Below are 24,765 nucleotides of genomic sequence, written 5' to 3'. Positions count from 1 at the left end.
TCTTACCTGACGACACACAAAGTTCCCAAGACTGAGGTGGAGGAGGTGGGAAGTTCTTCAGGACAGACATCACTTGTCTTCATGGTAGCTGTAGTAAAGTCTGGGTCCTGTGGGGGGCGCTGGGGTTTTACCTGTGGACGGTTCTGGAGAAGACGAGGCTCTGAACTCCTCTTTGAACTGAAACACATCATGGTTAAATCCAGGGACAGTTACAGTTTATTTTGACACATTTATTCTTATTTATTTTTGACTCAGTCGTTCAGTGTTTAACGTCTCTAAATATAAAATATTAACATCATTGTTTTTTTCTTCAAATTTAATGACTTTTAATAATTTAATGAGGACACTGACATTATATATAGACACATATATTTATATATATGTAAATACATATATGTGTGTACATGTAAATGTAAATGTACTTTATTTATACAACCAAAGTGCTTTACAGCAGGTTATAAATGAAGAGAAGAATAAGTAAAAACAATTAAAAACAATAAAAGAACAGTGAAAAGCAATAAAATACAACAAAATTGAAAAGATAAAATAAGTAAGAGTGTTATCATCCTACTGGGTATTAAAAGTCATCCTGAATAAGTAGGTTTTTAGCCCAGACTAGAAGAAGCCCAGGTCAGACATAAGACGCATGTCGGTGGGTAAATATTCCAGAGCCTGGAACAGAAAAGGCTTCGTCACCGCAGGATTATGCAGAGTTAAAAGCTCAGATAAATACGATGGGAAGAGTCGTTAAGAGCTTTAAACGTTTAAAAACAATTCTATAAAGGACAGGAAGTCAACGAAGAGAGTTAAGAACAGGAGTGACACGTTTGTTTGTGTTGGTTAAAAGACGGCGGCAGCGTTTGGCAGAAGTTGAAGACTGGGAGACGCTGACATAAAGTGCATTGCAGTCGTCTAACCTTGAATGCATTAGGGCATCGACGTCCTTCTCAGGGTTATGACGGCTTAAAAAACGGGACAATAAAAACTAGTCCTGACAACATTGTTAATTTGTTTGTCAAACCTCAGAGACTGTCAAAGGTCACTCTGAGATTTCTGAAGGATGAACTGAGCTTTGAAGACAAGGTGCCGAAGCCGATCATCACAGTTTCCCAAACACAACACATTCAGTTTTATCATCATTTAAATGAATGAACTGGGCCAAACACTGCTTCATATCAGTGATACGATCCACCAAAGGACATCGTGCACTATTCCCATTGGGCTTCACTGGCAGATAGATTTGTAAATCGTCTGTATAACAATGCAGTGCCATGCATGCCGACATAATGACTTAGACGTGACAGGAGGACTCCATGGTCCACCGTGTCCCCTGTGTCCCCCGTGTCCACCGTGTCCCCCGTGTCCACCGTGTCCCCCGTGTCCACCGTGTCCACCGTGTCCACCGTGTCCCCCGTGTCCACTGTGTCCACCGTGTCCACCACGTCCACCGTGTCCACCGTGTCCACCGTGTCCACCACGTCCACCGTGTCCACCGTGTCCACCGTGTCCACCGTGTCCACCACGTCCACCGTGTCCACCATGTCCACCGTGCTGTGAGATCAGACTCGTTGCTGTGCCGAGACCTAAACCCAGACTGGAACTTCACAAGAACAGAACTGTAACTGTATAAAAACTACTTTTTCTAAAACCTTGGTAAGAAGGGGCAGATTGGAAACAGGTCTAAAGTTTGATAACACTGAGGCTTTTTAAGGAGGGGCCTGACCACAGCATGTTTAAAGGTTCCTGATCTAAGGCAGGAGTTAATAAGAACCAGGAGACTGGGCCCCACAGCATTAAACACCATTTAAACACTTTGGCAGGGACAATATCCAGTGGGCAGTTTGTAGGGTTCAGAGATTTCACTACGTCACAGAGAGAAGAGGGAAACCAGCTCAAACTGATCAAACACAGCAGAATGGACGGGGCAACAGGCCAATCCTTATTTGTTCTCATGATGACTCTCACTGGCGTCTTTTCTGCCAGAATCAAACAATCAATCAACCAAACAACCAACCAACCAGTCAATCAACCAATCAACCAACCAACCAACCAATCAGTCAATCAATCAATCAATCAATCAATCAATCAATCAATCATCAATCAATCAATCAATCAATGAGTTAATTAAGGGACACGTGGCTGATGCAGTTTAGTGTTTATTGAGTTCCGTTCACTTCCTGGTTGTTGAAGGCGCCAGTAGCTTCACAAGGAAACGTCTCACGTCTGACATCCTGATGAAACCCTGGTCTTTAACCTTTAATTGGCCGTCATCACTGAACAAGACACCTCAATTAACCCCCCGCCCCCCCCCCCCCCCCCCCCAGCTGGACCACGTGGTCCTGGAGGATCCAGGTCTGCCTCAGAAGGCATTGTTTGGTTCAGCCTGTCCTGCCGACACGTCCTTATGCTGAGACGAACGGACTCAGTGTCCTTGTGGGGGACCAGATGAAGAAAAGCTGGTTGACGAAGTACGAAGTTACCTCCAGCTCAGAACCACCAGAACAGGAACCGAGCCTGGGATCAGTACCAGTGTTCAGAGGTCCAGACTCTTCACATGAGACCAGTAAATGAAACTCTTTAACAACGTGACACAATTCTGACTTAAAGAACAAGAACAAGTTCCTGCTGCTCAGAGAACCAGTGAAGAACCGACAGAGAACATCAGGACTCAGCTCTGTTTCCTAAACGTTCAGTTGAGTAATTGAACTACGTATTTAACACTTTTAATTAACTGATTAGTTTCCTAAAGTGTCTCTCGTTAAGGATTAATGATGATTATTAATCAGGACAGAAATGATTCACTACCGACGCTGCACTGAAAACTGGTTTCATCTCCTCGAACTTGTTCTAAACTTAAAGTTCATTTGTCATGTGAGGTGGGAACGTCTCCCGGTCCAGGACGTCTCCCGGTCCAGGACGTCTCCCGGTCCAGGACGTCTCCCGGTGCTCAGTACATGAGGTCCGCTGCCCCACTACTCAGCTCCACCTCTTTGCTGTCCTGGAAGGGGAACTGGATCCCCGCCAGTCGGATCAGGATCCCGTTGAGCCCCTGCAGGAAGAAGATGAGGAAGAAGAGCCAGAAGCATCGGTCGTAGCGTTCGGAGTACGTCTGGAAGACGAAGTTGATCTCGTTGAAGTTAGCGATGCGCTCAGACAGATGCTGCAGCTTCACCTCGGACGCAAACAGAATCATCACCAGGCAGCTGCTCAGACCTGGGGGAGAAACCACGGGACGTCAGGTGCATCATGGGAAACATGCACTCATTTAAAGTTCTTTAAAGTTCTCTCCATTAGCGGAGGCTAGCTGGTTAGCTCCAGCTATGTGATACTTGATATCAATAGAAGGAGGAGCTTCTCTGGTTTCTAATGACACTCAGAATGGAGGAGTGGAGCAGAGAGGATTGTGGGTAATGTTACATTATTGAGACCAACCCTCATATTTACATATTTTCTAATTTGTTTTTAGAGCTTAAACGTCCTGTTGTACGAGGTTCTGACCCGGTAGCGCGTTGGTTAATGTACAGGTTTGTCACCAGTGTTTCTCACAGCAGATGAAGGTCCACAGGTAAAGTCCCATGGGGCCTTGCAGCGTCTCATAGGGTCGACCGAAGGCGTTGAAGAAGAAGAAGCCAGTGGCCACGGAGGAGAAGAAGATCACAACACCACAGAAGAAGATGATGGTGACGTGGAGGCCTGCAGGGATGGCGTCCAGCAGGTCTGGGAAGACTGTCAGACAAATATTTAAAATTATTAGAGCTCTCAGAATTAACTCGTTAACGTTAATTAATCATCATCTGATTAATGTGATTAATGAAACATCTGCAGCAGAACGACTGTGAACGTGTCTCAGTTTGTCCAAGTAGCGTTAGCGTTAGCACCAGCTGATCCGGTAGTGACAGGCAGCAGAACCAACCCATAAAGATGGAAGACGCTAAACAGCACGTTGGTCCTCTCCATGGGACATTTGAGGACAAAGACACCAAGAGGGACCAGTGGAGACACATAAAGTATCATCACACTCTGCAGGAAGGAGTTTTCTTTCCAGCTTCAAACATGAACCAAGCCAAGCATACGTTTTTTCTATGTTTCTGTACGCGTGATCAAAATATCCTGGAGTCAATGACGGATTTATTCAGCAAGAGACACAAACGACGTTCAAACTGATCAGACTCAGACAAACAAATAAAACTTCCACTTTAAATTCCTGTTGGTTTCTGGCTGTGAAGGTTTTGAAGCTGTGATTAGAACAAAGCTCATCTGTTCCTGATCAGTCAGCCAGAAACCTCGTTACCCGACCAGAGAACATCACGTACTGGTCCAGACCTGGACCTGGACCTGGTTCAGGACCTGGAGCAAACATGTTTAACCAGCCTAAACAACAAGAAAATGAGACAGGTGTAGGGACAGGGGGACAGGTGTAAGGACATAGAGACAGGTGAAGTCCTCTACATGTTTTTATCCGGACTTCATGGTCACTGATGATGATGATATTTGTTTTAGGCTCATTAAAGATGAAGATCCACCTGTTCTCACCTGTTCTCACCTGTTCTCACCTGTCGTCACGTGTAGAGTCAATTATTCAGGGCAGCCATGAATCATTCATTCATTCAGTGACTCACAGGAGAAGCGGGACGTCCGTCCTCCCAGGCCGCACTGTTTCACCCTCTGCCCGTGGAAAAGCCCGTAGCTCAGTTCCCCCAGGAACTTGTCCAGCTCGGGTCCGGTGGCGTTGACCAGTTCGGCTCCGGTTCGACACAGCGCGGCACCGCGGAGCCAGAAAGGAAGTCCGGTCGCCACGGCGGCCGTGAGGGCGCAGGACAAACCGAGGAGGCCCGAGACCGAGAAGAGGAGCTGCTTCTGTCGGCTCGGCATGACGGAGGGAGGGAGGGGAGGAGGGGAGGGCGGGAGGGAGGGAGAGAGAGAGGGAGGGAGGAGGGAGGAGGGAGAGAGGGAGAGTGGAGGTGTGGAGGGGGTTGGAGGGACGGAGGGAGGGAGGAGGGTGGAGGGGGTTGGATGAGGGATGGAGAGAGGGAGGGAGGGAGAGTGGAGGGAGGGAGGGAGGGAGGGGAGGGAGGAGGTGGAGGTGGAGGAGAGGGAGGAGGGAGGAGGGTGGAGGGGGGGGAGGGAGGAGAGAGGGAGGGAGGGGAGGGAGGAGGGAGGGAGGAGGTGAGGAGGGAGGAGGAGGAGGGAGGAGGTGGAGGGAGGGGAGGAGGAGGGAGGGAGGGAGGGAGAGGGAGGAGGGTGGAGGGAGGGAGGAGGGAGGAGGGAGGAGGTGGAGGGAGGGGAGGGAGGAGGTGGAGGGAGGGGAGGGAGGAGGGAGGAGGGAGAGAGAGAGGGAGGAGGTGGAGGGAGGGAGGCCGGCTCAGGCTGCAGGACCCGGGGACGAGGGTCTCGTCTCGTGATGCGTCTCGGAGCTGATGCTCGGATGCTTGAATCAGAGGAACTGATCCAGGACGAGTGAGATGATCCACTGTTGTTTCTCCTTCTTTCTGTGTTTGAGGAAGGAGAAACAACCTGTGGCCAATGAGACGTGAGGACTGAGTGAGTCTGAACGTAAACACCAGCAAACCAAGCAGCATCTGGATGAAGAGCAAACCTGCACCGGGACATTTCTACGGTTTCTCTCCTGAGTTTATTTCTGTTTAGTTCATTTATTTACACAGTTTAAGTTTAATTATTTAAGCTTCTGTAAGAGAATAACTGCACAGAATGAGACGTTTCTGACCCCTGTAACTGTAACTGTAACTGTAACTGTAACTGTAACTACTGTGTTGGCCTAAAATATTCATATGTAAAAGAAAAAGTCATTCTCTTCTTTGACTCTTTGACTCTTTGAGTCTTTGGGAGTCGTGGTAAAAGAGTCGACTCCCAGAAAACAGCTGAACTTCACATCAGTGCTAATGATCCAGAAGGGACGGGGTCACCATGGCAACGGAGGGTTCAATTACACTGGGGGGGGGGGGGGGGGGGGGAACACACTGTCGCTATGTCACATGTGTCAAACTCACGGCCCGCGGCCTGAGTCCAGGCCTCCACATTGCTGTGGTGATATGATGGTAATGTTATTGCGACTAAACAGTATATAATAGTAGTATAGAATATAATATAATAATATAATAATAATAATAATAATAATAATAATAATAATGATAATATACACATAGAAAGGTGAGCATACGTACATAACCACAAAATATAATATGTAAACAAATATTAATGGACATATATATATATATATATATACTCAGCTCCTCACGTCCTAACCCTCCTGGACTCTCGAGACCCCCTGCCCTGAAGGTCTCGTTCTGAGGGTTTGAAGCTTAGATTTATTCCAGCTTTCTATTAAAGCTCTCAGCTCATAACAACATTTTGGGCTGCGGAATATAAAACAATACAATAAGCACTAAATGGATAAATAAAAACCTCTCTACACACAGGTAAGTTGTTCATGATGACAGTTGAGGCACGTCCTGAAAAATGAAGATGACTTATTGACAGCGGTTACGTTCTGAATTGATTCTGAATAATTAATGAGTGAACTCACGTCTGGTCTAAAATCGGGTGTTTTTTGAATGGAGTCTGGTGGCAGAAACCCCGCCCCTATCATGGTGACGTCAGACACGGGGGACGTAATCCGTCCGGCTGCAGCGGGTCAGAAAGATTCAAAGAGAAGTTTGGTTGCATCATGAGGTAAGAGAGACTTTAATTCAAGCTGTTCATGACGTGATGAAACCTCCAGCGACAGATGAGAAATATTCTGTGTGTTTATCTGGAAGAATCCGACAGGCTGCTGATCTGAGCACTGGCTGAACTTTATCACCCTGCAGCCTGAGAAAAGGCTTAGGGTTAAAAACCTGAACCAGGACAGAACATGGGGCTTGTTTTTAGCATTTCTCCCTGAAACGAACTCTCTGTGTTAAATAGTTTCATCTACTTCTCGCCTGGATCCTTGATTCATCTGTTTCTTTATCTCCAACGAGGACTGAGTGCTGTGAAATGTAGAATCCGTGGGGTCTAATATGTTTCCAGTTATAAAGCTGCAGTCTTGTCCTGGTTGGTCTGAAACACTAGGGACAAAAAAAAAAAAAAACACAAGCTACCGACGGACTGAAGGTTTAAACTGAGACAAAGTGATTTTATAAGTTTATATTAGTTACGTTCAGTTTAGTTTCTGCTGCTGAGATTCAGTCTGGTTTATTAAAGGACCTGGTGTCTGGTTTATTAAAGGACCTGGTTCCTAGTTTATTGAAGGACCTGGTCTCTGGTTTATTAAAGGACCTGGTCTCTGGTTTATTGAAGGACCTGGTCTCTGGTTTATTGAAGGACCTGGTTTATTAAAGGACCTGGTTTATTAAAGGACCTGGTCTCTGGTTTATTGAAGGACCTGGTTTATTAAAGGACCTGGTCTCTGGTTTATTAAAGGACCTGGTTCCTGGTTTATTGAAGGACCTGGTCTCTGGTTTATTAAAGGACCTGGTTTATTAAAGGACCTGGTCTCTGGTTTATTAAAGGACCTGGTCTCTGGTTTATTGAAGGACCTGGTTTATTAAAGGACCTGGTCTCTGGTTTATTAAAGGACCTGGTCTCTGGTTTATTAAAGGACCTGGTTCCTAGTTTATTGAAGGACCTGGTCTCTGGTTTATTAAAGGACCTGGTCTCTGGTTTATTGAAGGACCTGGTCTCTGGTTTATTAAAGGACCTGGTCTCTGGTTTATTGAAGGACCTGGTCTCTGGTTTATTAAAGGACCTGGTCTCTGGTTTATTGAAGGACCTGGTGTTTGGTTTATTGAAGGACCTGGTGTTTGGTTTATTGAAGGACCTGGTCTCTGGTTTATTAAAGGACCTGGTCTCTGGTTTATTGAAGGACCTGGTCTCTGGTTTATTAAAGGACCTGGTCTCTGGTTTATTGAAGGACCTGGTCTCTGGTTTATTAAAGGACCTGGTCTCTGGTTTATTGAAGGACCTGGTGTTTGGTTTATTGAAGGACCTGGTTTATTAAAGGACCTGGTCTCTGGTTTATTGAAGGACCTGGTCTCTGGTTTATTAAAGGACCTGGTCTCTGGTTTATTGAAGGACCTGGTTCCTGGTTTATTGAAGGACCTGGTCTCTGGTTTATTGAAGGACCTGGTTCCTGGTTTATTGAAGGACCTGGTCTCTGGTTTATTAAAGGACCTGGTCTCTGGTTTATTGAAGGACCTGGTCTCTGGTTTATTAAAGGACCTGGTTCCTGGTTTATTGAAGGACCTGGTCTCTGGTTTATTAAAGGACCTGGTTTATTAAAGGACCTGGTCTCTGGTTTATTGAAGGACCTGGTTTCTGGTTTATTAAAGGACCTGGTTTATTGAAGGACCTGGTTCCTGGTTTATTGAAGGACCTGGTGTTTGGTTTATTGAAGGACCTGGTGTCTGGTTTATTGAAGGACCTGGTGTTTGGTTTATTGAAGGACCTGGTCTCTGGTTTATTAAAGGACCTGGTTTATTAAAGGACCTGGTCTCTGGTTTATTAAAGGACCTGGTTCCTGGTTTATTAAAGGACCTGGTGTCTGGTTTATTAAAGGACCTGGTTCCTGGTTTATTAAAGAATAGATGGGTAGATGGAGATGAACTGGTTCTCTGTTCTGCTGTTGACTCTTCTCACTCTTTAGTCGAGTTGATATAAAATAATAAATCTCTGTTTTGATGACTAACAGTCCTAGAACTGATCCCTGAAGAACTCCATGACTGATCTTTGTCACATTTATTATTCTTGTTACCTTTTACAGCAGACGTGTTAGTGTCTGGTTGTTGTGTGACTCCTGTTACTCTCCATCCATCACTAGTGTGATTCATTTTATTAATCATTATTTCATGAACGTCATGAATAAACGTCTGTCTGTGTAAATGTCTGTATATTTTTACTTTTCTCTACATGTTCTTCAGTGTTAAACAAACTCCAGTTTAATCAGTGTCTCCGTCCTCTCAGACTCCTCATCATTGTCTCCATGGCAATGCTCGCCTCCACGGAGACGCTAGTCTCCACGGCGATGTACGGCAGCCTGCAGTCTCCAAACTTTCCCGAGTCGTATCCCAGGGAAACGGAGCGTCGCTGGAACGTCAGCGTTCCTGAAGGTTTCCACGTCCAGCTCTATTTCAGCCACTTCCACCTGGAGCCGTCCTACATGTGTCAGTACGACTACGTCAAGGTGAGACCCCCCCAGTGATCGCCACGGCAACCGGCCTAGACAACAAACAGCTACATCCCATAATACCCATAATAGAGACTCCATGGCAACCAGTGTGTGTTCCTGTGCGTGTTACCTGTGTCCAGGTGGAGGCTGAGGGGGTGGAGCTGGCCTTGTTCTGTGGGACGGAGGACACGGACACGGAGGACGTCCCGGCTCAGAGGATCCTCACGTCCCCCAGGAACTCGCTGAGCCTCCTGTTCTCCTCCGACTTCTCCAACGAGGAGAACTACTCTGGCTTCATGGCTCACTACAGCGCTGTAGGTGAGGACTCGTCTCCCGGAGGACACGCCTCCCGTAGCTGTAGTCCTCTGGGACAGGTGTCTTCTGGCGTGTCCTCTAACAGATGTCCTCCTCTGCAGACGTGGACGAGTGCAGCGAGCGAACTGACGAGAATCTGCTCTGTGATCATTTCTGCCACAACTACATCGGAGGATACTACTGCTCCTGTCGCTATGGTTACCAGCTGCACTCGGACAACCACACCTGCACAGGTGAGTCTGACAAAAATAATCATTTCACAAAAAGACTAAAAGACCAAGAACCGGACACGTCAAGTTAGTGTGAGTTCAGGGTTCAGGGTTCAGGGTTCAGGGTTCAGGGTCAGTCGGGCTGGTTCACATGAAATGCTTCGGGGGGGGGGGGGGGGGCGTCAGGCGTCAGCATGTCTGTTATCTGACCAGCTCTGGTCAATATTTACATACCCAGCATGTTTGTCTGTGGAGGAGGTTCAGCTCTTATCTCGTCCGACTCTCCAGAGCTTCATTAAATCCTCCTCAGCAGCTTTTTGTAGGAGCCACAAACACAAAAACCTTCTTTCACCTTTTAACTGATAAACACAGAAACATCTGGAACAAACAGTCACACACAACAACCCCCCCCCCAACACACACACACACACACACACACACACTCACACACACACACACACACACACACACACACACACACACACACACACTCACACACACACACTCACACACACACACACACTCTGGTCTCACTATTTCACTACCTCATTCTCTGGGAACAATGTACATGTGTGTCTATATATCTATGTATAAGCTGCCTATAACCATCATCTTCCAGGAAGAAATGAGGTGGGTTTAAATAATTCCTGATTGATGGTGATGAGCGATCACTGAAAGGAAGCAGCAGCAGAACTCAGGCCTGTGTTTGATAGTGGACGGAAGAGACAACTAACATCAGATGAAATAAATCTGGTGACACTGTAGAAGCTTCTTCTTAAATAAAATACTGCTGGAAACTAAGCTGAAGGATGTGCCACCAGATATTTCTGGTCTTTGGGATTTTTTTTGGCCAGACTGTGTATGTGATGACATTTATTTAAATTTGTGTAAATCAGTGGAGTGCAGTGGTGGTGTGTTCAGGGAACGCACCGGAGTTCTGAGCACCGTCGACTTCCCCGCTCCGTACCCGAAGAGTTCCGAGTGTTCGTACCGCGTGGAGCTGGAGGACGGCTTCAAGCTCCGCCTCCAGTTTGACGATCAATTTGACGTGGAGGATCACCCCGACATCATCTGCCCGTACGACTACGTCAAGGTGGAGCAAACACACACCTGTATGACCTCACACCTGTATGACCTCATACACCTGTATGACCTCACATTCACACCTGTATGACCTCACACCTGTATGACCTCACACCTGTATGACCTCACATTCACACCTGTATGACCTCACACCTGTATGACTTCACATTCACAACTGTATGACCTCACACCTGTATGACCTCACATTCACACCTGTATGACCTCACACACCTGTATGACCTCACATTCACACCTGTATGACCTCACACACCTGTATGACCTCACATTCACACCTGTATGACCTCACACCTGTATGACCTCACATTCACACCTGTATGACCTCACACCTGTATGACTTCACATTCACACCTGTATGACCTCACACCTGTATGACCTCACATTCACACCTGTATGACCTCACACCTGTATGACCTCACACCTCTATGACCTCACATTCACACCTGTATGACCTCACACACCTGTATGACCTCACATTCACACCTGTATGACCTCACACACCTGTATGACCTCACATTCACACCTGTATGACCTCACACACCTGTATGACCTCACATTCACACCTGTATGACCTCACACACCTGTATGACCTCACATTCACACCTGTATGACCTCACACCTGTATGACCTCACACCTGTATGACCTCACATTCACACCTGTATGACCTCACACCTGTATGACCTCACATTCACACCTGTATGACCTCACACCTGTATGACCTCACATTCACACCTGTATGACCTCACACCTGTATGACCTCACACCTGTATGACTTCACATTCACACCTGTATGACCTCACACCTGTATGACCTCACATTCACACCTGTATGACCTCACACCTGTATGACCTCACACCTGTATGACCTCACATTCACACCTGTATGACCTCACACACCTGTATGACCTCACATTCACACCTGTATGACCTCACATTCACACCTGTATGACTTCACATTCACACCTGTATGACCTCACACACCTGTTTGACTTCAGATCGAAGCAGGAAGTCGAGTGTTCGGCCCGTTCTGTGGGCGTCGGTCTCCAGGACTCATTGAGGTCGACAGCAACGTCGTCACTGTCTCCTTCCACAGCGACGACTCTGGAGAGAATCTGGGCTGGAGGCTAAGCTACACGGCTACAGGTGAACACAGCTTTCACTTAGCATTAGCAGCTTCAGTTAGCATTAGCAACTTCAGTTAGCATTCGGGTTCGTTCACTGACTGGACTTCAGTGCTTGTATTTTGTCCTGACAGGAAGTCGGTGTCCAGTGCCAGAGACTCCGCCCCATGGCCTGATGACTCCCATCCAATCAGAATACTCCTTCAAAGATCACGTGGTCTTCAGCTGTGAGCCCGGATACAGACTCCTCAAGGTCAGCTGGTTTTATTACTTCTCCTCTGAACAGCTGGCTATCGCTGGTTACCTGGTTACCTGGTTACCTGGTTGTCCCTGGTTGTTCCTTGTTCTTCCTGGTTGTTCCTGGTTGTCCCTGGTTACCTGGTTGTTCCTGGTTGTTCCTGGTTGCCCCTGGTTGTTCCTGGTTGTCCCTGGTTACCTGGTTGTTCCTGGTTTTTCCTGGTTACGTGGTTGTCCCTGGCTGTTCTTGGTTGTTCCTGGTTGTTCCTGGTGGCCCCTGGTTGTCCCTGGCTGTTCCTGGTTGTCCCTAGTTGCCCCTGGTTACTTGGTTGTTCCTGGTTACCTGGCTGTTCCTGGTTGTCCCTGGTTACCTGGTTGTTCCTGGTTTTTCCTGGTTACGTGGTTGTCCCTGGCTGTTCTTGGTTGTTCCTGGTTGTTCCTGGTGGCCCCTGGTTGTCCCTGGCTGTTCCTGGTTGTCCCTAGTTGCCCCTGGTTACCTGGTTGTTCCTGGTTACCTGGCTGTTCCTGGTTGTCCCTGATTGTTCCTGGTTACCTGGTTGTCCCTGGTTACCTGGTTGTTCCTGATTGTTGCTGGTTACCTGGTTGTCCCTGGTTGTCCCTGGTTACCTGGTTGTTCCTGGCTGTTCCTGATTGTTCCTGGTTACCTGGTTGTCCCTGGTCGTCCCTGACTGTCCCTGGGTTTTCCTGGTTGTCCCTGGTTACCTGGTTGTTCCTGCGTGTCCCTGGTTGTCCCTGGTTGTCCCTGACTGTCCCTGGTTGTTTCTGGTTGTCCCTGGTTACCTGGTTGTCCCTGGCTGTTCCTGATTGTTCCTGGTTACCTGGTTGTTCCTGATTGTTCCTGGTTACCTGGCTGTTCCTGGCTGTCCAGGAGTCCAGACGTCCTCCTGTGTGCTGCCCCCTGGTGGCCCGTATGTTCGGTGGTTGGTGGGACTTGATTTATCTGTTGTAAGTGTTTGACGTGGTCTCAATGGTCTCAACGGTGTTGGTTTCAGGACGGTGAGCAGCTGGACCATCTTCAGACGAACTGTGAAGCTAACGGGTCCTGGAGCAGTCGGCCTCCTCCCTGTCAAAGTAAGACCAGGTTCCTGGTTCCTGGTTCCTGGTTCCAGAGTCAGACAGTACCAGAGCCTCAAAAATAATCAGATCAACTAGGGTCAGAGGAAATGTGACAGCTCCACCTGCTGGATGAACTCAGTGCTACAAAAACACCAGTTACAAAGAAAAAGAAATAAAAATAAAAGTAGAAGTGAATATAGAATAAAAACATGAATAAGAAACGTTGGTTGAAAGAAGACAATCAGAAGAACTCACTGAAACTCCTCCTCCTCCTCCTCCTCCTCCTCCTCCTCCTCCTCTACAGACTCCAGGTGGAGGTGAAGACCTTTGTCCAGTTTCCAGCCAATCACAGCCTAGATTAGAGAGAGGAGCCCTGTCATTGACTGATAATAAAACCAGTTGAACCAGACCCTTGTGTCATAGACGTCTTTTACGCACTTAAAATTTCTGGGTTGTTCTCGCTGGGTCATATTTCTGGGTTATTAGAGGTCCTATAAACACGTTGCTGGGTTATTTTACGTTGGGTCAGTGGGTTTAAAATGGTTCTTTTATAGCTGAACATCTGGTTCATTCATTTTCCTGCTCATTTATTTTTGAAATCCGGTTTTGTCTGGATCTGAGTGACCGGACAGAAAGAGACTGAAGAGTTTTCATTTACATTTTTAGTTTCGTACTTCACAGTCATGGTTCAAAGTGGGTTTAAAGGTTTTTATTCTTTGATGTGTACTAGCAAAGTTAAGGTAGCTACTGTTTTAGTCGCTAACATTCTGTAGCCAACTATAACGACAGCTCTTTGAATTTCACAGTTTAATGTTTGGTGGTTCAGGGTGTAGTCATCATTTTTCTTTACTTGCTGGTGATCACATACTTATCTTTAAACTTTAACACAGCATCATTAACAGTACAGTTCACGTTAGCTAGCGCTAGCTATCATATTACATTTGTCATATCATTTAAGTAGAAACAATGGATAAGAGATGACAAGTAAAAACGCTGAGTGGAGGAGGAGGACGGACAAAGAAGAGAAGAAGACGGAGGAGGAGACAAAAGAAGAATCCGGAGTTGTTATTATATTGTTATTTTCATGTCTTGTGATATATTTGTGTTACTGAGATTGAACTGGGCTGAATGTGACTCTTTAACTAAAATGACTTTTAACCCCTGGTCTGAAGAGTATGTGAGAGTTTGATTTGGAAATGTTGTTTTGATCTAAACTTGAATATATTTGTGTGGTTTTTATTTATATTTATTTATTCTATATTTTCTTTGTTCTTTAGTTCTGAATGTGATTTTACACAATGTAAACACCTCAAACAAAAACATAAATTACACATCATTTATAATAACAAGTAATGTAATTTAGATTTTTAAATATAAAAGTAATAATGCTATGAGATAACCCAGTGTATGTGTTATTCTTAACCCCTGAATAAGGCTATGTTTACTCACTGCTTTGGGTCAAATGAACAACTAAGGATTCTGGGTTAAACGGGTCGAAATGACCCGGTATGTGTTCTGTCCCCTCCATGATCAACCCGTGGGTTATAGGTTATAGGTTGGTTTATTTCTTAAACCAGCAGTTTTTATAGTGTATGTTCAGAACCCCTGGATCATTATCAGGTCCTGGACCTGCTACCTGGACCTGAACCTGAACCCAGGCCTGGACCTGGACCTGGACCTGGACCTGGACCTGGACCTGGACCTGGTTGTTCATTGGGGGACATTTGTCCTCTGTGTCTGCTCGTTTGGTTAAATAAACTCATGATAAACATAGAGACTGTTTCATTGATCAAAGAAAAAATGAAAGTTGTCCCTGATTGGACTGTCACTCCAGCAGGTTTTACTGGTCCAGGTCTAGGTCCAGGTCCAGGTCCAGGTCCAGGCCCAGGTCCAGGTCCAGGTCCATAGTCCAGGTCCAGGCCCAGGTCCAGGTCCAGGTCCATAGTCCAGGTCCAGGTCCAGGTCCAGGCCCATAGTCCAGGTCCAGGCCCATGGTCTAGTTGTGATACCGGCCCAGGTTCAGGTCTTTGTCCCTGTGTGTCCTAGTGGTGGACTGTGGGAGTCCAAAGATGGTTGCCATGGCTGATGTGGTGTTTAGTAACCATGACAACAGCACGTTGTTTGGAGCGAAGGTCCAGTACGTCTGCAGGGACGACACGGTCCAGCAGGACAATGGTAAGACACTGTCGTCTGAGCTGATGTCCACTGAGGACATTGGAGACATAGAGACAACCTCTCATTATTGTTGTAGGTTCATACACATGTGGACGCAAAGGAGACTGGGTGGACTCAGAGGGCGGAGCCAAACTACCTGTCTGTCTACCAGGTACGTGTCCCCCTCTCTGTCTCTCTACCTGTCTCTCTACCTGTCTCTCTACCTGTCTCCCTGTCCCCTCCAGGCTGTGGTCGTCCATCCCGGTCTCTGTCCCCCCAGGTGAAGAGGATCGTGGGGGGGCGTGGTGCTGTCCCTGGGCTCTTCCCCTGGCAGGTGCTGCTCGGTGTGGAGGACATGTCCCGGGTCCCTGAGGACCGCTGGTTTGGTTCCGGGGCCCTGTTGTCCGAGTACTGGGTCCTTACGGCAGCACATGTCCTCAGGTCCCATAGGAGGGACACTAGTGTCGTCCCCGTGTCCCCAGAGCACGTCAAGGTCAGCGCCATCTTGGATTTAAGGTTTTAAACCATGGGGGTCCAAGGTTAGACCAGGATCAGGTGTAATCGGCTGTGACGGTGTCTCTTTGTCCTCCAGGTCTTCCTTGGTCTTCATAACTCCAGAGACAAACGTCTGGCCACCAACCGCTCTGTGGACCAGATCGTCCTCCACCCGGACTTCCAGCCCCACAACTACAACAACGACATCGCTCTGCTGAGGCTGAGCCAGAGGGTGGACTTCACCCCACTGGTCCGTCCCGTCTGTCTCCCCCCCCCCCACAGACCGGTGGGTACAACGCTAACGCTAATGCTAACACACACAAACACTGGTCCCTGGTAGTCACATGGCTCCGTCATAGAAATAGGAAACAAATACTAAATGTTCAGCTGGAGGGAACTCTGGGAAATGGAGTCAAACAGCATCAGCTTCATCATCAGAGCCGCCTACGAATCGCTTCCATCTCTGTGCAAACCTCCACCTGCCCAACGGCGCATCATGTAAGACCAGGCTCACACAAGCCGCTACACCCGGAGGCTCAACCAACAGCACCGACATTTATCCGGGAGGGACAGGAGACGCCCAAATGTCCTCCTACCAGCCAGAAACCGGAGATCAGGCCTGGAACTGGACCTGGACCTGGACCTGGACCTGGGCCTGGACCTGGACCTGGGCCTGGACCTGGACCTGGTCCCCTTCACTGAAGGTGTCTGCATCGTAGAGCTCACGGTCCCACAGCAGAACTCAGCTGAAGAAACCAAAGAGAACAAGAACCTGTGCTACGCAGAACGGTAGGAAACTGTAGAGGATCCGTGGCGTCTTCCACCACCAGACGGATAAAACGCTTTGTTTCTGTAAAAATCATTGAATCCTTCATATTTTCAGACTGGAATTAAAGGGTTAACGTCCTGAAAACTGTTTAAATGTTGGTAGTGTGGAGCAGGTCTGAAGGTGTTTAAGAGATTTATGAAAGTATTTCTTGTTTATTTATTCACGTCCCTGAAGATGTCCAGAGGGCAGTGAATGCATCACTAGAGTCTAAAGACACAAATGTTTGACTAAAGAGAAGAGTTCCTGTTTGATTATTTATCTTTATCATCTTTCTTACCCTGCGCTCTGTGCTCCTGTTACTCTTCTGCCCCTTCGTTGCTGTTGTAAACTATAATCTCCCACTGTGGGACAAATAAAGGTAGTTCTAGTTCTAGTTCTAGTTCTAGTTCTAGTTCTACTTCTAGTTTAACGCGTCTAATGAGTCAGTTCAGTTCTAGTTCTGGTTTAATGAGTCAGAGTGAATCAGAATCAGCTTTAATGGCCAAGTATGTGAACACATACAAGGACTTTGACTCGGTCACTTTGCTCAATGATACAAGAAAAATAAAAACAACACTTAAATAAGCATAAAAATACTGGTTCTGGTTCTGGTTCTGGTCCTAATGCATCACAATGATCTAAAAAAATGTACAGAAATGTGAGAGGAGACATTAGTGGACGTTAGTGGTGACCTCTGACCTCTCTGTCCTAGGACCTCCTCCCTGCGCCTCCTCCCAACTCTCTGGGTGTAGTTGCTGGCTGGGGGATCTCCTCCCCTTCCTCCTCCTCCTCCTCCTCCTCCTCCTCCTCCACCTCCTGGGACCTGGGAATGACCTCTGACCTCCTCCAGTTCGTGAAGCTGCCCGTGGTCCCTCAGGGCGAGTGCCAGGCGAGCTACGCCTCCCGCTCCGTCCGCTACAACATCACCGACAACATGTTCTGCGCAGGTTTCTTTGAGGGGGGGCAGGACACGTGCCTGGGGGACAGCGGAGGGGCGTTTGTAATGGAGGACGAGGTCAGCCGGAGGTGGGTGGTGTTTGGGCTGGTGTCCTGGGGGGGTCCAGAAGAGTGTGGGAGTCAGAGGGTGTATGGAGTCTACACCCGCGTGGTCAAATACGTGGAGTGGATTCAGAGACACCTCCACGCTGCCCCCTGGTGGCAAGATGCAGTGGGACATGTCTGACCTCTGACCTCGTCACTGGGTCACGTCGTACATGCTAACATGCTAACATGCTAACGTGTATTTAACCTTTAAATATTCATTCACTCCTCGTGATGTTAGTTTATTATTCTCCTTATTATTTATCTGTTTTAACACATTTATATTCAACACAGTTTCCTCTGAACTTCACAGATTTTATTAAATAAATGAAACAAACTTGACCGTGTTGCCCTCTGATTGTTGCTCCTGGGGAAGTTGCCCTTGTTCTAGCTGCGTTACGATTCAGTTCAAGTCAATTTTATTCATAACGCGTCAACAACAACATTAACTTTAATAAAACTGGCCTGAAACCTGCAGAGCAGCCGGGAGGAAAACCTTCCTCGCTGGGAACCAAGTTCACGGTTTAACAAAGTCCCAAAGGTTTCACAGTAAACACACAATTACAAACAATAGTTATGGGCTTTAAAAAAAGAACCAAAGAGACCGAGAGTCCCTCAGATTAACTGTTTACACACTGCCACAGTCCAGTTAGTCACAGGTTAGACCAGACCAGACCAGACCAGCCTAGACTAGACCAGACCAGCCTAGACTAGACCAGCCTAGACCAGACCAGACCAGACCAGACCAGCCTAGACCAGACCAGACCAGACCAGACCAGCCTAGACCAGACCAGACCAGACCAGACCAGCCTAGACCAGACCAGACCAGACCAGCCTAGACTAGACCAGACCAGCCTAGACTAGACCAGCCTAGACCAGACCAGACCAGACCAGCCTAGACCAGCCTAGACCAGACCAGACCAGACCAGACCAGCCTAGACCAGACCAGACCAGACCAGACCAGACCAGCCTAGACCAGACCAGACCAGACCAGCCTAGACCAGACCAGACCAGACCAGCCTAGACTAGACCAGACCAGCCTAGACTAGACCAGCCTAGACCAGACCAGACCAGACCAGCCTAGACCAGCCTAGACCAGACCAGACCAGACCAGACCAGCCTAGACCAGACCAGACCAGACCAGCCTAGACCAGACCAGCCTAGACTAGACCAGCCTAGACCAGACCAGACCAGACCAGACCAGCCTAGACCAGACCAGACACAGAATACCAGACCAGTAACCAGACCATAGCTAGACCAGAACCAACTAGACCAGCCTAGACCAGACCAGCCTAGACCAGACCAGACCAGCCTAGACCAGACCAGCCTAGACTAGACCAGCCTAGACCAGACCAGACCAGACCAGACCAGCCTAGACTAGACCAGACCAGCCTAGACCAGACCAGCCTAGACCAGACCAGACCAGACCAGCCTAGACCAGCCTAGACCAGACCAGACCAGACCAGACCAGCCTAGACCAGACCAGACCAGACCAGCCTAGACCAGACCAGCCTAGACCAGACCAGACCAGACCAGACCAGACCAGCCTAGACTAGACCAGACCAGACCAGACCAGACCAGCCTAGACTAGACCAGACCAGCCTAGACCAGACCAGACCAGACCGCTAAGACCAGACAGACCAGACCAGACCACAGACACCTAGACAGCAGACCAGACCAGACAGATAAGGTTCACACTATAGACATATATACGAGCACTGAATCATACGTCAACGTTGCCGCCATCTTGGATGTGGCAAAGTGGAGCGATGGGAGCATAGACATATATATGAGAGACATGTATACACTGCGATATGTGTGTATATAATGTTCATCAACATATATGTGTGTGTGTGTGTGTGTATCAACATCAATGTGAATATAAAAACGATTAATCAAAATCAGTTAAATGTAAACGTTGGTGCTCTTTATTCAGAAAACCCTCATGTCACATCCACATTTCAGAATCTGGTTATTATATAATAATGGTTGTACAATATATTTATCGTGTGATAATCATATTTTTACAATTATTTCACCCTCTATACGATATACGATCAATAATTCCAATAATTCCATTACATACGATAGTTTGACCCCTTCAGTAAATGTCCTGTGTGACAGTAGCTTCTGGTTGGATGATTTATTATGGTACAGCTGTGGTGCAGAGCTAATATTAGCCTAGCGGATAATCTTAGCCAGACCTGAATCCAGAAATACAGAGGGAGAACATGAAAATAAACATGAAAACAAACGAACAAATAATAACTCTCAATAAATAAATAAACTAAATAATAAAATGGTGTTAAATCTCACATCATTTCCATTCCTAAATAATCATGTTTTAATTAAAAAAAAAAAAAAAAAAACTGCACCTGTTTTAGACTCAGACCTGGTCTGAATTGTGACCAGTATATTAACGTCTAAATCAGGTCGTGGTTAGACGTCCAGACATCGGACTTAGTCCGACACGTCGTGGACCAACGGAGGCAACATAGACATGATCTGCACGTCGGTCAGACGTCTAATGTTTAGTGGGATAAACACAGAAAAGATGTTAAAAAGTTACATGTGTTGTTTTTGGTGCCTGTTTGTTTCCCAGATACATTAGTGTGTGTGTGTGTGTGTGTGTGTGTGTGTGTGTGTGTGTGTGTGTGTGTGTGTGTGTGTGTGTGTGTGTGTTTCTGTGTGTGTGTGTGTTATGTGTGTGTGTGTGTGAATGAGAGGCATTAACTTAAAGCACTTTGTAGAATGGAGCTTTATGAAGTTCAGTCATTTCCTTTTATTAGTTTACGGGGCTGATGTGCCACATCCAATATGGTGGACGCATTGACATATCACAGCAACGGACCAACCTGCTCAATGCAGCGTCTACGTATCTATGTCTGTAGTTCACACCTGATGAGTCCAGGTCAGTTCAGATGGTTCTAATCCAGGTGACAGGAAGTCACACGGCTGTTAACAAAAGAAAAGATTCGAGAGAATCACTGTGGTATAACAAAATAAAAGCATCAAAATAAAAGCATCAAGTTTATTTTATTTAGTTCCTCAGTTCTCATTGGTCGGTTCATCCACGGGGTCCAGGTCTCGTCTGGACATGGTTTCTCTGATCCAGCTCAGGAAGTTGCCCAGTCTGGTGTAGACCCCGTACTTACCTGGGGCGGCACATTTCTCGCCCCAGCTCACCACGCCGGTCAGGAACCAGGTCCCTCTGTAGTTCACCACGAACGGTCCCCCGCTGTCCCCCCTACAGGCGTCCAGGCTGGACTCCAGGTACCCGGCACAGAACATGTTGTCTGTGATCACCTGAGGACACGGGGGGCAGGTTAGACCAGACCAGACCAGACCAGGACCAGGACCAGGACTCTGTTGCTCACCTGGTCCGTGGAGGCCGTGCAGTCCTGGAATCGAACCACTGGCAGCGTGACCTTCCTCAGGAACCGGGAGGACGGCCCCAGGTACCGAGTGGACCCCCATCCCGTCACCAGACCCATGCTATTATCTTTCAGCAGGTACTGGGACAGGTGGGGGTCTGGGAGACAGGCGGGGGACGCTGTGGGACCTCTGAGGACAGGTTTGGACAAGTAGAGCAGAGCGATGTCACTGTCAAACGTGAACGAGTGGAAGTGAGGATGGACGAAGACCTGCTGGACCTGGATCAGCTGCTCCCCTGGATCAGGACGCTTCTTATCATAGTCCCCTAGAGACACAGGGGACACATGAGACAGGATCAGAACGTGAGACAGGATCAGACGCATGAGACAGGATCAGAACTTGAGACAGGATCAGACACGTGAGACAGGATCAGAACGTGAGACAGGATAAGACACGTGAGACAGGATCAGAACGTGAGACAGGATAAGACACGTGAGACAGGATCAGAACTTGAGACAGGATCAGATGCATGAGACAGGATCAGAACGTGAGACAGGATCAGAACTTGAGACAGGATCAGACGCATGAGACAGGATCAGAACGTGAGACAGGATCAGACACGTGAGACAGGATCAGGACATGAGACAGGATGAGGACATGAGACAGGATGAGGACAGACCAGGTCCTGCTCACCTACAGTGACGTGGTCTGGAGTCTCCTCCAGGCAGTGAGCAGCAGAGACGACCCAGCGGTCCGAGACCAGGGTCCCCCCACAGAACCCGAAACCATCAGCCCTCCGGATCAGGACCTGGACGAACCACGACCACCATCAGCATCCAACGTCCAACGCTGGGACCGAACACTTCTCTACAACGTTTCTCTGAACTGGTGTTTTCATTTTTTATTTCTTTATCGTTTCTTCTTTTACTTGAGCTAAGTGTAGTTTTATTTAGAATGTTTTTATCTCTGGTCTGGTCTGGTCTGGTGTCCTCACCTGCCAGGGACTCCCTCCTTGTGTCTCCAGGGATCCACCCACGATACGAGTCATCGCCCCCCCCACCTCTGTCTGGTTCCCCCCAGATGACGCGTTCACTGTCAGCTCTGTAGCGTTTAGTTCCAACCAGCTGTCTGTGACGTTTCCGTCCAACATGGCGTCTGTTTCCATGGTGACGTTGATCAGCCCAGAGCGACTTCGGGACGACCACGTCCTCTGCTGGCGGCCGCAGGGAAACGCCACTGGAAGGACAGAAACCTACAATAAATCGAGGTCCCTGAACACACCACAGTGGTTACCGTAGCAACATGGGTTCTAGTCGGTCAGTCAAAACCCTTTAATGTCACTAGTACCAGTGAAATTAGCCATCGACACGTCCATACATTTACAAAACATACATACACTTGGACAAAATGGGGGAAGACAGAGATGGAAAAGAGACAGAGAGACGTGAGGAGAGAGGAGGAGAAAACAAACAACCCCCAGACTGTATTTTTTGTAGTTGAGCAGCGCAGAGAGAGTCTCTCAGAGGAATGGAGACAGGAGACAGACGAGACGAGAGCAGGGACAGACAAAGGAGAGGACAGGGAGGAGACATGCGTCCACCTTCTGAGAGCCTAAAAAGCCGTGGTACCGTTCTGGGAGCAGCTCTTCCCGTCGGCCTCCAGCCTGAATCCATCAGCGCAGCCACACTGAACTCCAGCGCCCCCTGCCAGGTCCCTGCAGTACTGCAGGCAGCCGCCGTTTCTATAGCGACACTCCAACACCTCTGCACACACCAAGCAGTCACATGTTTACCTGTGTCAGGGGTTGTTGTTTACATGTGTCGTTGTTGACCTTTTGTTGTTTACTTGTATTGTTGTTGTTGTTTACATGTGTCGTTGTTGACCTTTTGTTGTTTACTTGTATTGTTGTTGTTATTTACCTGTGTCGTTGTTGTTGTTGATCTGTGTTGTTGTTTACATGTGTTGTTGTTCACCTGTGTCATTGTTGTTTACCTGTATTGTTGCTGTTATTTACATCAGTCGTTGTTGAACTGTTGTTGTTGTTTATGTGTTGTTGTTTACCTGTGTTGTTGTTGATCTGTGTTGTTTTTGTTTACATGTGTTGTTGTTGTTATTTACCTGTGTCGTTGTTGTTTACATGTGTTGTTGTTGATCTGTGTTGTTGTTGTTCACATGTGTTGTTGTTGTTTACATGTGTTGTTGTTTATCTGTGTTGTTGTTTACATGTGTTGTTGTTGTTGATCTCTGTTGTTGTTGTTGTTTACATTTGTTGTTGTTTACATGTGTTGTTGTTGTTTACATGTGTTGTTGTTGAACTATTGTTGTTGTTTACATGTGTTGTTGTTATTTACCTGTGTCGTTGTTGTTTACATGTGTTGTTGTTGATCTGTGTTGTTGTTGTTCACATGTGTTGTTTTTTTTTACATGTGTTGTTGTTGTTGATCTGTGTTGTTGTTGTTGTTTACATTTGTTGTTGTTTACATGTGTTGTTGTTGTTTACATGTGTTGTTGTTTATCTGTGTTGTTGTTTACCTGTGTTGTTGTTGTTGTTTACATGTGTTGTTGTTGTTTACCTGTCTGGCAGAGGTTGCCATGGTACTGGGGAGGACAGAGACAGGTGACGTGTCCTCGGTCCAGGGAGCAGAGGCCTCCGTTCAGACAGGGGTTGGTCCCACAGGGGTTCAGATCTACGACACAGTGGAGACACTTGAACACATCGTGACCCCTTTAAACCGGTTCTGGTCTCGGTCCGGCGAAAGGACTCACCTGTGTACCTGAACCAGAACTCCATCTGTGGGGACAAACCCAGAGTCAGTGTGGACAACGTTAAACCAGGACACCAGCTCTGATCCAGGAACCTGGTCCACAGGAACCTGGTCCACAGGATCTGTCTCATGTAAAACTCTTAGTGAATGATTTGATAAGCCCCTCCCCCGTCCCCGTCCCCGTCCCCGTCCCTGTCCCACCGTCTTCTCGTGGCTCTGGAAGATCTCGCCCGCCTCCTCCTGGGAGCAGCGCTCCTCGTAACATTCCCTCTCCAGGTTCCCAGGGAGGAGCTCCTCCAGGAACTGGGAGTTGGACCGACGTCTCCTGGAGGACGAGGACAGAATCTGAGCAGCACTGGGATGGTCCAGGACCACTGGTAGGACAAGAGACACCTTCAGTCCATTCACATGTCAGTCCACTTGTCCCCCAATTTGTCTCACTTGTCCCCAAGTCCGTCTCACCTGAACATTGGACGAGAGTGGAGCAGAGCAGCAGAGTCCAGAGACTCGGAGACATGGCTGAGGACGGTGGCGCTGTCTCGTCTCTTGTTGTCTTCTGGTCCTGTGTGGACGGACGTTTGAGGACAGAGGTCCAGCTGATAGATCGTTAACCACAGTCCAAATATTGACTCATGGACGTCATCAGCAGCAGAGGACAAGAGACACGTCTCTGTCTCTCCATGTTTGAACCAATCAGATCAGATGCTGCGTCTTCTGTTATCACCCAGAACCAGGTCTGGACCTGGTACCGGTACCAGGGACCAGGAACCAGGGACTAGGAACCAGGAACCAGGAATCAACCATGTTTCATTCTGATCTGAACCTGAGTACCGACTCATTATATTTAGTCTTTTGTCTCTAAAGGGGACGTGTCCTCGTACTGGACTCTGTCTGTCTGGAA

The 24,765-nt window shown here is 47.6% G+C and overlaps 3 protein-coding genes and 1 long non-coding RNA gene across 5 annotated transcripts; 1 reads left to right on the top strand and 3 right to left on the bottom strand.

The window, feature by feature from the left end:
- Positions 1 to 2,316: 2,316 nt before the first annotated feature.
- Positions 2,317 to 4,910, bottom strand: clrn1 (clarin 1). The gene is made up of 3 exons (XM_047594635.1): positions 4,620 to 4,910; positions 3,547 to 3,726; positions 2,317 to 3,213 (listed from the first exon to the last, which is right to left on the bottom strand). Exons 1-3 carry the CDS (start codon positions 4,870 to 4,872, stop codon positions 2,948 to 2,950), a joined length of 699 nt encoding a protein of 232 aa, XP_047450591.1. The 5' UTR covers positions 4,873 to 4,910; the 3' UTR covers positions 2,317 to 2,947.
- A 364-nt stretch (positions 4,911 to 5,274) lies between these two features.
- LOC125013747 lies at positions 5,275 to 9,418 on the bottom strand. The gene is made up of 3 exons (XR_007113401.1): positions 9,297 to 9,418; positions 6,545 to 6,642; positions 5,275 to 5,514 (listed from the first exon to the last, which is right to left on the bottom strand). It is a non-coding gene; the product is annotated as an uncharacterized LOC125013747 (long non-coding RNA).
- Positions 6,636 to 18,061, top strand: masp1 (MBL associated serine protease 1). The gene is made up of 13 exons (XM_047594602.1): positions 6,636 to 6,690; positions 8,962 to 9,181; positions 9,307 to 9,484; positions 9,583 to 9,714; positions 10,587 to 10,783; positions 11,787 to 11,934; positions 12,047 to 12,165; positions 13,163 to 13,241; positions 15,273 to 15,401; positions 15,478 to 15,552; positions 15,626 to 15,873; positions 15,973 to 16,161; positions 17,396 to 18,061. Exons 1-13 carry the CDS (start codon positions 6,686 to 6,688, stop codon positions 17,864 to 17,866), a joined length of 2,190 nt encoding a protein of 729 aa, XP_047450558.1. The 5' UTR covers positions 6,636 to 6,685; the 3' UTR covers positions 17,867 to 18,061.
- Positions 18,062 to 19,629: 1,568 nt separating this feature from the next.
- LOC125013724 (coagulation factor IX) lies at positions 19,630 to 24,561 on the bottom strand. Of its 2 annotated transcripts, XM_047594614.1 has the most exons (10): positions 24,327 to 24,561; positions 24,066 to 24,238; positions 23,866 to 23,890; positions 23,673 to 23,786; positions 22,728 to 22,862; positions 22,094 to 22,335; positions 21,793 to 21,907; positions 21,102 to 21,424; positions 20,880 to 21,030; positions 19,630 to 20,679 (listed from the first exon to the last, which is right to left on the bottom strand). In XM_047594614.1, exons 1-10 carry the CDS (start codon positions 24,379 to 24,381, stop codon positions 20,672 to 20,674), a joined length of 1,341 nt encoding a protein of 446 aa, XP_047450570.1. In that variant the 5' UTR covers positions 24,382 to 24,561; the 3' UTR covers positions 19,630 to 20,671. The 2 variants fall into 2 exon arrangements, with proteins under 2 accessions (XP_047450570.1, XP_047450569.1); XM_047594613.1 differs by having other exon boundaries at positions 19,630 to 21,030; positions 24,327 to 24,554.
- Between the last annotated feature and the right edge of the window lie 204 nt (positions 24,562 to 24,765).

Source organism: Mugil cephalus, chromosome 9, assembly GCF_022458985.1.
Source record: "Mugil cephalus isolate CIBA_MC_2020 chromosome 9, CIBA_Mcephalus_1.1, whole genome shotgun sequence".
Classification (NCBI taxonomy): Eukaryota; Metazoa; Chordata; class Actinopteri; order Mugiliformes; family Mugilidae; genus Mugil; species Mugil cephalus.
The sequence above is the reverse complement of the archived record's forward strand: the minus strand, read 5'-3'. Positions and strand labels throughout refer to the sequence as shown.